General features: G+C 29.9%; 1 protein-coding gene across 1 annotated transcript; it reads right to left on the reverse strand.

The window, feature by feature from the left end:
• Positions 1 to 17: 17 nt before the first annotated feature.
• Positions 18 to 3,695, reverse strand: LOC123300769 (protein seele). The gene is made up of 3 exons (XM_044883417.1): positions 3,544 to 3,695; positions 3,159 to 3,472; positions 18 to 594 (listed from the first exon to the last, which is right to left on the reverse strand). Exons 1-3 carry the CDS (start codon positions 3,662 to 3,664, stop codon positions 427 to 429), a joined length of 603 nt encoding a protein of 200 aa, XP_044739352.1. The 5' UTR covers positions 3,665 to 3,695; the 3' UTR covers positions 18 to 426.
• Between the last annotated feature and the right edge of the window lie 8,676 nt (positions 3,696 to 12,371).

The raw sequence follows: 12,371 nt of genomic DNA on the forward strand, positions 1-12,371 counted from the left end.
TCGAATAAACGTTATACAGAAAAAATTTCGAATAAACGTTATAGAAAATGTTATTCTGTATGAAAATGATCCCAATCATTTTTGTTGTACGATACCCGGTTCACGAGATATTTGATAAAACGTATTTTCCAATATGGCGGCTGAAGCTCATGCCCCTACGTCCCGCCAATTTGGATTTACACTCGGAGGAAACCCCTAAATATGTTCCAATATGAAAAAAAATTTCTGCAGTAAATTGCAGAAAAAAAATTCTCGGTTATTGGCCTATCATGTAAAAGACAAAAATTTATTTAGCTCGGAATATTTTTTTTATAAACCGAATAGTTACGAATTCGACTCCATCGAATGAACTTATAATAGAACAAAAACAGAAACTGTAGAACAAGAGTACTAGAATAAATTAAGTACATTAAAATTACATTATATTTAAAGCTCATCATTTCCAGGAAAATAATAATTTTGGTCGTCTTCGCCCTCATCACTGGAGGGACAAATTTGTGATGTTTTTACACAGACATCTGTTTTCATATCTGATTTATCTTTGATTAAATTTTCTAGTATGATCTCGTCCCATTCTTCGGTAATATTTTCACACTAAAAGATAAAAAAACATTTTCTATAAATTACAACCTTGAAAAAAAATTATATGAGGAAGTGATAATAAATATTAAAGATTGTTAAGGTGTTAAATGTGTTAAAGCTATGGTAAAATTTTTTTCGACAGAGAGTTCAGTGAGTTTTACATGTTTTGAATGGGGAAATCGCGAACTTTGCAGCTGCTTATCTCGCGATATAAACGAACATCTAACATTATTCTAAGTCGGTGAAAAAAAAACCAAATCGGTCGACAAAAGCATTCATGCTGGAAATACCTTAAGAGAATTGGGGGTAATTTTACAAACTAGTTAATTGCGAGTTGGATTCATGTAGAGAGATTTTTGCCATAAATCATCACATTACCTTTTTTGAATAACTAGTAAACCGGAGCATAGGAAAAGTGAGATAACAGCATCGATTTTAATAAAATTTTTTGTAACGTTTTTATAGGACCACAAGGAACATTCAGTCAACTTAACCTAGTCAGAAGGGGGCATAGGGCCTCAGCGGAGAGCATATAAAGCCCTATTTTTTTTGAAATGCTTATTTTGGCTTATAATTTTCATCTAGTAGGTCGCTGATACGAATCTCATGTCAGATTACACGAATTCTGTCACGCATTCCAAAAATCATGCATTTTTGACCCGAAATTCCACTTTTGGTACAAAAACGTAAAAGTATTTATCGTCGAAACTGTTATCTAGGAAATATTTTTGGCCGCTGATTAGGAATCTGATGTCAGATTAACGGATTCTGTCACGTATTTCGAAAATCGTGCCATTTTTTGCCAAAAATTTTACTTTTTTCGTACAAAACCAGGAACTAAATATTTGTCGTCCAAACTTTGCTCTAGGAGGTATTTTTGGCCACTGTTTACGAATCTGATATCCGATTACACGGATTCTATGATGTCTTACAAAAATCGTATCATTTTTTATAAGCACTCAGTTCGCCGTTTTTGTGGCAAAATAATTAAATTCTTGGACAAAAATGGCACGATTTTTGAAAGATGGACAGAATCCGTATAATCGTATAATTTTTATGCTATAAAAATTAAATTCTTGAAAAAAATGCCTCGGTTTTTGGGTTACGTCACAGCATCCGTTTATCTGATATTATATTCGTAATCAGCGACAAAAAAATACCTCCTTGATAACAGTTTGAACGATAAATACTCAGTTTTCCGTTTTCGTTTCAAAAAAATGGAATTTCGGATCAAAAATGACACCATTTTTAGAATACTTGACAGAATTAGTGTAATTTGACATCGGGTTCATATTCAGCGACCAAAAATACTTAATTTGAATAAAATTTGGGCTGCATATGGTCCCCGATGGGGCCCTATGCCTTCTTCTGACTAGGTTAAGTAAGATAAATGTACCTTGGGGTAAAACTGACTTTTGAAACTTTTTTGTAAAATTGACTTAAATTTATGGTAAGTAAAACCACGCATAGTAATGCATGATAAAGGAAATTTGTAAAATATTTTTTTCGTTGTAATACGAATATATAGGTTGTTCCTAAATAATTATAAATAATTTAAGAGCAGGCAAAATATTCTTGGACCAATTTTATGAAGAAAGTTCATATAATAGAGGAAATAAAACCGAAAAAAAAACAGTCTCATCGACTCCTCAACGGTAGATTTTTGCGGATCATACTCATAAGAACTTATGTTTTTTCGATTTGTGCCCATAGGGTGTGACAGAAGTACCCTACTTTCGGATACCACATTCTCATTATTATACCATGTATATGAAATATACATAGTATATTAAGTTTAATCCCAAGTTTGTAACGCTTAAAAATATTGATGCTACGAAAAAAATTTTGCTTTAGGTGTTCGTAGAATTACCTAATTAGTCCATTTCCGTATGTCTGTATGTCTGTCTGTCTGTCGTCTGTCATCATGATTACTCAAAAACAAAAAGAGATATCAAGCTGAAATTTTTATAGTGTGCTTAAGACGTAAAAAGTGAGGTCGAGTTCGTAAATGAGAACGTAGGCCAATTGGGTCTTTTGACCGTAGGACCCATCTTGTAGACCGTTAGAGATAGAATAAATGTTTAAATGTAAAAAATATTCCTTATAAAAAAATAAACAACTTTTGCTTGAAAGATTTTCTTGTAAACATCACTGTTTACCCACGAGGACGCTAATTATGTGTAAATTTCTTAGTATGTATTAATATAGGAATATCAGTTATATGTGTGTGGCTAAATAAGAGTGGAAATCTTTCTTTATTTACGTGACGTCAAAAAACAAACGATTGCGTCTTCAAAACTGTCTTTACATGGTATTTCAACAATTAACTCAGTCAATTGTTTGTTTTTATTTGTTTTACCTCTAAAATAACTATTGTTTGGTGAAAAATTAACAGTTTTTCTTTAATTAACAAGAATATAGTCAACAAATGTTTTAATTTTGATTTTTTTCCTGTCATTCTAGGAGCATTTTTAAGAAAAGTTCCTAAACTGAACTCGAAACGAAACGAAATCTTAAGAACTTCCGCCGGTTTGGTGTCATTAATTATAAATATTAAAAATATGACAATAACTTACGTAAAAACGTAAACTTTTATTTAAATCAGCATCTTGTATAATTGAAATTTGACTCATTTCTGGATTATATCCACCATTTGGTAATACCATTGGTATGATTGTTAACTTATTGTCTTTGGTTCCTCTAACATAATTATCAAATTCTGCACAAATTTTATCCATTAATTCAGTTAAATGTACTTCTGATTTATGTAATGGAACTGTTTTTTGATTATTATTTTTGGCATCCAGGTTATATCTACCAACTGGTACTTTAATATCTTGGTTTAATTTACCTTTTGCAAGTAATAATTCATCTACTACTGCTTCACATACTAAAAAAAAAATAAAAACAAATTTAAAACTATCCACTAAAATCAAGAAAAATGTATATTTTATTTCTTACCTAAACATTTTAATTCAGCTACATCGTATTTAACATCTTGTACAATTTTTTGAGATCGACTTATATTTGGTATAGTTGTAAAAAATATCAATAATATTAAATTTTGTAATATTCGATTCATTTTAAAAATTTGTATAAGTAAAAAAAAAATCATAAATGAATTTGAAATCGAAACGACACGTTTAATATACTTTTTCATACTCTCTAATCAACACGTTTTTAATGTTTGATTGGTGTAAATTAAAACTTGTTTAACGAATCAAATTTCAAATATTTAATTTGCATTTTAATTGTTTCAAATTTCCTACTGTGAATTATAAATAAATTATTAATTATAATATAATAAACAATATAAATTATAAACATAGAAAATGACAATAAAAATCTGTTGTAATAATATGTAATAGTAAAGGCATACAGGTTATGTTTTTGTTTTTTATATCCTGCATTTAATAGCGCCTATAATCCGAAGACGTATTGTCTTTGGGTGACAGCTCGTTCTCAAGGAGGGTACAGAGGATTCTAGATGTTTATTATGATTATCCTGCATTTATGAAATAAGTCAGAGATATTTTAAATTTAGTCCAAGGTTTGTAATGTTTGTAAGGAAATATTTATGGTACAAAAAAAATTCGGTACCTATAATTATAGGTACCGAATTTTTTTGATTATAATCAAAAAATAAATCCATTTCCGTTTTTCCGCCCATCTATCCGATAACGCATAAAGTTTTATCCGATAACGTTCCTAGTTATGGATTCTACTGACCCAACTTTTAAATCGTAGGAGATAGAAGAAAAATTTAAATAACAAAGCAAAGTTTTCTGCTTTTCTTCACCTCTCATTAGGAGGTGGTGGCTATAAATATAGTGTGCTTTTTAAATCGACATATGCGTGAAACTCGAAAAATAAGTTTAATCGAGGAAAATGCTTCAAACGAAAAATGCTATTTTCAAAGGCACACATTTTATATAGGGATATTGAATTTAATAAGTTTTCCGGTTCAATTAAAATCTCCCTATAATTCATAATTGGCAAACATTAGACAAAAACTTTAAATTAAAAAGTTGTTCTTTATAAAAAGACAAAAATTTTTTGCTTGAAACATTTGCTTGTAAACCGAATAGTTTTAGACAGTAATTGATAACAAAAATACCCTATAAGAAACTTAATATCAAGGAAACTACCCTATAGGAAACTTATCAAGGAAACTACCCTATAAGAAACTGCATATACAATCTGTATAACAATTTCCAGCTTTAAAAAATTCATTTAAATAACACGACGTTCATAACAGAATCTTATTCATTTATCTTAATCTTAATCTTAAGTACATAATAATCTTAAGTACAGAATCTTAAGTACATAAAGGCTGACTGACCAGCCCTTGTTCTAACATTTAACTAACTGACAGTCATAACTCTTATTTATATGCAATATACAATCTGTTTATCAATTTTCAGCTTTAATAAATTCATTTAAATACCACAGCAATCAAAATTTGAATCTTTTTTATTTATTGTACATACATAAGGGCTGATTCACCAGCCCTGTTCTAACACCTAGCTGATTGACAGTCATAACTGTTATTTATATAGAATATACAATCTGTATAACAATTTTCAGCTTTAGTAAATTCATTTGAATATCATACGGAAATCATAACTGTTTCGATAGCATATATTTGACTCTTGTCTATCGTTCGCTTGACTGATCGCAGTATGAGTGTGTACACAACTACTATAACCAATCCTCAAATGATCAGCTTTAGTAAATTCAACGAATTTTTATTTGGCCTGGCTCTCCCATTATAAGTAGACTAATATAAACAATAATAATGTAATATGAAAAGGCATCAACAGATAATTGTTAATATTGTATGTTTTGCCTGAAGTAGCAATAAAAATTGTAAAACGTTGCGTTAGACCAGGGCTTCTTAAACTATGGGTCGCGACCCCATTTGGGGTCGCGTAGCAAAATTCTGGGGTCGCGAGAGGTAAAAATACAATTTGACAGAAAATGTTTTTTAACTTGTAGAATTATTGTTATAAAGATAAAATAACAATTATCGTAGATAAATATATCATAAAATCTTCTAGTTCGGAAAGATTGTTAGTACCTGCATTTCTATTAAGAGTATTATAATAACTTGAATAACATTTACTATGAATTATGAAATGTTATTGGAATTAATAAAAAATATAAATTTATTTTTGTCAATCTCTAAAAGCCGAAATAATCCTGAGAAATAATTATCAACAAAATTTCTAGGTATTAATGCTGAAGAAACCGCTTTAACACATATTAAATTCCAATATCGTTCAGCGATAAAAAATGTTGAAGAGGCCTTACGTTCAGCAGTTTCAAACATTCCACCAAGATTTGTTTTGTTACATCACATCCACATCCATCTCATTAAATTTTTAACTTATACTTTAATTTAATACTTACCACGCAACTACTTGAATATATTCGAGAGAATTAAGACGGTCAGAATCCACTTTTATTTTTGAAACTATAATAAATACAATTTTATAATTTTTTGTGCAATTTTTAATTTTAGATTTTTGTATGTTTCAAAACGAATTCTAAACTTATATATTTTCATATGTATATGTATATTGTTACCTAATAAATAAATCATCAAAAAATATTAATTTATTTTTCTTTTATATTTGTATGGGGTCGTCAAGAAACTCTCAATCATAAATGGGGTCGTGAATTACAAAAGTTTAAGAAGCCCTGCGTTAGACAAAAAGTATTAACTTATTTGCCCGCTCCAACAATTATCCTCTTAATAGTTATCATTATATACTTATGAATAATTTGTTCTTCCTTCTGAGCAAGGAACTAAAATGTTTTGCGATATTAATGATACCTACGCTCTTTATTTAAAATTGATTTTCTCGCTAGGCTAAAGAATATACTTTAAAGTATTGTTACGAATAAACAATGAGGATAATCGATAAAATTCTTTCGGGTCAGAAAAAATTTTTTTTTATTTCAAATATTTGTTTAATGATAAACATTATAAAATTACGTTTAAACAAAACGAAGTAAAATTATATTTTTTTTTTTCCTAATAGAAAGTTATTGTTTTTGCTTCGAGAAACGAAATATAAAGTTTTGTCATCATAGTCATAATCAAGCTTGAAACAAGTCAAATTTACAAAATTTAAAAAACCCCCGACAAATGCGATTTAATTTTTGTAAATCGATTTTTGGAAGCTTAGCTATAAAATGTTCTTAAAAAGACGCACAGATAAACACTTTAAACTTATAACACTCCTTCTTAAATCAATATCAAAGTGATGGTCAAGGACATCAAATGAGATAAAAAGAATACTTAGGGAGCTATCATTTTTTGGGACCAATTTTTGGAAATATTTTAATTAAAATTGAGTTTGAGTTGACTTTGTTCTTTTGAATTATTGTTTTGAATTACCTAATTATTTTAACATTTCACTTTTCGAAGTGAATTGAGCCAGGATTATTTGACCATGATCTGACCATTCATATCCATAGTAATTATTTATATGTTAAAATTATGTCATGCCTTTCCTATACTGAATTGATTTTGAAGATCATCGATCAATTTTTTAGTTTTTTGTTTGTAACTTAAAGTTCGTACTTGAAACATAGCTAAGAACACTCTCCGTTAAATTACCTTTAATATGAGACCAAAAAAATTAAAATTGGTTCTTCCGTTTAGACGCTTCGATATCACAGACACACACACATAGCGGTCATACTTATAACACTCCTTTTTTTAGTTCGGAGGTTAAAAAAGCAATAATCTATGGAATATCTAGAGTCTAGACAGGGATGGCGAACCAATGACATGTGACACAATATTTTGGGCAGGCCACCGATCACAAAATTCACTATGGAATTCTATATTATTAGATTCTACGAAAAATGGTTTCCTAAGTTTATTTAAAACAGACGGGGACTTCGTCGCTTAGCTTTAACCGTTTGACAGATGACTCCAGTTTAACATGCAGTCTGCTAAAAGTAACATCTTACAATCCTAATATAAGTTTTATTCTAACGCAACACAGTATTGATGTAAATTACTATGGCTTCTTAACATCAATTTGCTTATGTATTCAATGGTTGCTAAAACCCAATATAAGTCTGTAATCATAGTTTTATTTTAAGGAAGTATAGTATTGATAAAGTTTATAGTGTGGAGATAACGAGCACAATCTCTGTGTTAAAAAAGTGACCTTAAAATTTTATTAAATTAAGATGGCATTGGTGTTCCAGAGGATCATGCATATAAATTATAGACACAGGAAAAGTAGGGACGGAGTATAAAGTTGTATAATACATTTGTATACTTAGTCGGATAAAGGAATAAATAAAATAGCCGTTCTTAGGAGGAGTCCTCAATAACAGCTCCGATTTTGATGATTGTTTTCTTTAAATGATTCTTTTTGAATATTGTTTAAAATCAAAAACCTTTCGGAGAAGGGAAATTATCTGAAGGGGAAAAATGCAATGTCTCGACTGGTATATCAACGGCCACCCTAAGGCGCTAATCGTAGAAGTTTGAAATTTCCAGAGGATATTAATTTTATACTGTAGGTGTCATTTTGTATATGCAAATATATACAAATCTTCATTTTAGAATTCTCTATTTAACCGATTTTCCTTCACCTATAGAATGCTTAGAATGCTACATTATCACAAAATAACATGGGTTTAATTTTATTTTCAAAAAATTTAGGGTTCCGTACCAAAAGTTAAAATCAATTTTTATTGTTTTTAAGTTAAAATACCTTTTTTGTGGAAAAAATCACACAAGAGTGATTTTTTTATATAAGTTGTACAAATATTGTTTTAACAATACAAATAACTAGCAGTTATTCACGTTATAGCCTTCAATTCTCTTACCTTCACATTTTTTCACTAATTAATGGATTTTAACTTTTAGTGCAAATCCCTAATTATTTTGAAAATAAAATACGGCCATGCTACTTGCTAAAAATGTAGCATTCTATAGATGATAGTATGTTTAAAATCGATTACGTAGTGAACTCAAAAATGTAGGTTTCACTATTGAATGGATTTTTACTTTTGGTGCGGAATCCTAATTAAGTGACAAGTAGGGTCGCGTGCTGTTGTTGCGAAATGGAATAGTATTCCTCAAGGATCAATTCGTAGCCCGATTTATTATATCGATGAAAGACTGTAGAAAATCAGGAATTAGAGCAAGATGTAGTAATATTAGTTTTTAAGCGGCATTTAGGTCTTTTTTGTTTTGCATTTTCTGCGAAATTTAGAGTCAAACTTTTTTTTATTCTGTTAATCGATAAAATTGACTTTTATTAATCTTAATTATAATAACATATACCAGTCTAATAAAATTAAATAGCATATCATGGTAATAGAAAAAATTAATGCATCTTTGAAATTTTCCACAGCTGTTTATTAGGTTGTAAACATTTTGTAAAAAAGTGGATCTATCAGGGGTGTACCTAACCAGATTTTTTGGAGGGTAGTTGGGGGTTTAATCAGTTTTTTTACAAATTACAAAAAAACTAAGCGTCAAATAAAAAAAGTTCAATTACAGTTCTAGCTGAAGTTTTTCTGTACATTTTCGTATTTTTTTCGACTTTCTAGCTTCAAATTGACCGAGATATAAAAAGATTTAAAATGAAATTTTTTTGCTTATCCAATCAAATGAAAATGTATGCATCTTGTAAACCGTTAGAGATAGATCAAAAATTTAAATGTAAAAGTTATTCCTTATAAAAAAATTAACAACTTTTATATGAATCATTCTTTCGTAAACAGCACTGTTTACTCTGTCCCTAACGGTTTACAAGATGGATACTTTTTCATTTGATTGAATGAGCAAAAAAATTCTATTTTAAAACTCTCGGTCAACTTTGAAGCTAGAAAGTCGAAAAAAAAGAAAATGTGCACAAATACTTCAGCCAAAACTTCTAATTGAATTTTTTTTTATTTTATACCTAGTTTTTATGCAATTTGTAAAAAAACTGATTAAAACAACTACTCCTCAAAACAGGGAGTTAGGTCCGCCCCTGAGAGGTCGACTTTTTTTTTACGAAGTGTTTACACCCTAATAAACAACTGTAGAAAATTTCAAAGATGCATTAATTTTTAACAATATTATGACTAAAGAACTCCTTTGATACATCAGGACTTCAGGAGTCAGAGGTACTTGAGTTTGCAAAATGTGTGAACTCATGTTTTTCAAATGATTGTTGTTAATTTTTTTCAGATAATTTTTTAGATTAACAATACAGATTTGGGCAGAAACCCCATTGGTCAAATGTTTATTATATTCAGACAATTTATTTTGAGAATTTGTTCTTAATTATAATAATGTTAAGAAGTCGCAATTAAATTTTATTTTAAATTGTCTGAATATTATGAAAGTTTTTTAGAAAATAAGTTACCGTAAATTAACATTATAAGTTTTTATGGGAGTTAATAAAAATGATGTTTTTTTGAAATTTTTCCTAAATAATAAATCTATAAAAAGGATCCCTAACATATTTGTTGTACGATGCCCGACGAGATATTTGGTAAAACGTGTTTTTCAAGATGGCGACTGAAGCTCATGCCCCTACGTCCCGCCAATTTGGATTTGCACTCGGAGGATATCCCTTAACATTTTCCAAGACGAAAAAAATTTCTGCAGTAAATTGCATTATGAGACTATTTTTTTTGTTCTGGCTATTGGGTAGGCCAATAATCGGTATTTTTGACCCGAATTTGCTGCAGAAATTCTTTTCATAATGGAATATGTTTAGGGGTATCCTCCGAGCGTAAAGCCAAATTGGCGGGACGGAGGGGCGTGCGCTTCAGCTGCCATCTTGGAAAACACGTTTTATCAAATATCTCGTGAACCAGGCATCGTACAACAAAAATGGTAGGGATCTTATTTATAGAGAATAACATTTTTTATGTATAATTGAAGGGGTTTTATTTATAAAGCTCCAAACTTTTCTTAATATGGTTATTAATAAATATATAGTTATCGATTCGTCGTACATGAAAAATGGTAATAAACAAATTTATAGAACATATAATTTCCAATAAATTTTGTTACAAACTTTTCGTCGTAACATTTGTAGTTTAAGTGCTATAGGCCATTAACCAGGTTTTTTTTTTTCTGCAATTTACTGCTTTACAAGAAAATGCTATTCTCTATGAAAATGATCCCCAACATTTTTGTTACACGATGCCCGGCTTACGATATATTTGACAAAACATGTTTTCCAAGATGGCGGTTGAAGCTCACGCCCCTGCGTCCCGCCAATTTGGAATTAAACTCGGAGGCTATCCCTAAATATGTTCCAAAACGAAACAAATTTCTGCAGTAAATTGCAGAAAAAAAATACCCGGTTATTGGCCTAAAATAGTTAAAGCTTAAACTATTAGCTGGAGAGCTCAGCGGCTTTTTTGAGTACCTAAATATTTGAGGCAGATTGAAAATATTAAAGTTGATAACTTGCAAATGTGTGGATGGTGAAATCGACAACCTCGCTGGAAGATTGGAGGCGTTAGTGAGCTATGCATTATTTAATTAGCAATTTTTTCTAATTAAAAAATGTTCTTGAGGCATTTTGAAACTTACAACATTTTAAAGTCTAATATTCAATTATACGAATTACCATCGCCTGGCATGATTTGGTGGGGGCTTAAATAGCCTGGCAGGTGATTAAAAGTATATTTTTTTTGCGCGTCCAGCGTTTGACATATTATATGTCAACTAGTACTTTCATGTTAACTCCCATAATAATCATAAATATTTTAATTATATTTTACAGATATCTAAAGTAATCTCAATACTGAGAATAAGTAAATTAGTAATGTAATTTAAAAAACAGGTTGTTTAATATTATAATATTATTGCAAAAATCTAAATAATTTATTTGCGAAGTCTTTGTAGAAGTACACATATATGCACTTCGAGAACTAAAAACAACAAGATTTTGATTCTCTGGTTGCACCGTTAAATCCTTAGATATTCGAATATATTATTATTATTATTATATATATTCGAATATTAGAATATACGTTTACCAATCTTATGTTAATTGTTTTAGTCGCTAAATAAGTACTAAAATAAATATTTATTATTATGGGAGTTAGTTGACAGTCAGTTAGTATGCTGGACCCACTCGTGAATCATCCCAATTTACGTAAAAATCATCAAAAAATTTATTTTTAGATAAACAATTTTTTTACTTTTCTTTATTTTCCCATGCGTAATGTAAAAGAGTTATGTTCTTCCAAAATTGAAAGGTTATAAGGAATTCAATAATTAAATTATCAAATTCGGCTCAGTAGCCGAGCAAGTAAAGGCATCTTTACTTGCTTTGAATACTGGTAGTCATGGTAGTGTGAAAAAAAATTTTCAAAATTTAAAAAATCCCCGACAAATTTTTCGGATACGGAACCCTAAACTCACACTTGAAACATATCTAAAAACATTCTCCATTAAATTTACCTTTTTCCTTAGAGCCTTCTCCAAATTGAACCCATTTTGAAGATCATCGCCTATTTTTTAAATGTTTCGAGGACGGAACTCTAAATTCGCACTTGAAACATAGCTAAGATTTAAATTACCTTTCAAACGAAACAAAAAAAAATCAAAATCGGTTCATTCGTTTAGACGTTACAATACCACAGACAGACAGACGGGCAGACAGACACACACACAAAGCGGTCAAACTTATAACATGCCTTTTTTGGTTTCGGAGTTAAAATAGTTAATGGGGCGGTAAATTGATCACACTGCCGTCGCTTGTATAAGAACGGAGTAACCAACTGCACCCACATCATAA

This window comes from Chrysoperla carnea, chromosome 5 (genome assembly GCF_905475395.1).
Source record: "Chrysoperla carnea chromosome 5, inChrCarn1.1, whole genome shotgun sequence".
NCBI classification, from domain to species: domain Eukaryota; kingdom Metazoa; phylum Arthropoda; class Insecta; order Neuroptera; family Chrysopidae; genus Chrysoperla; species Chrysoperla carnea.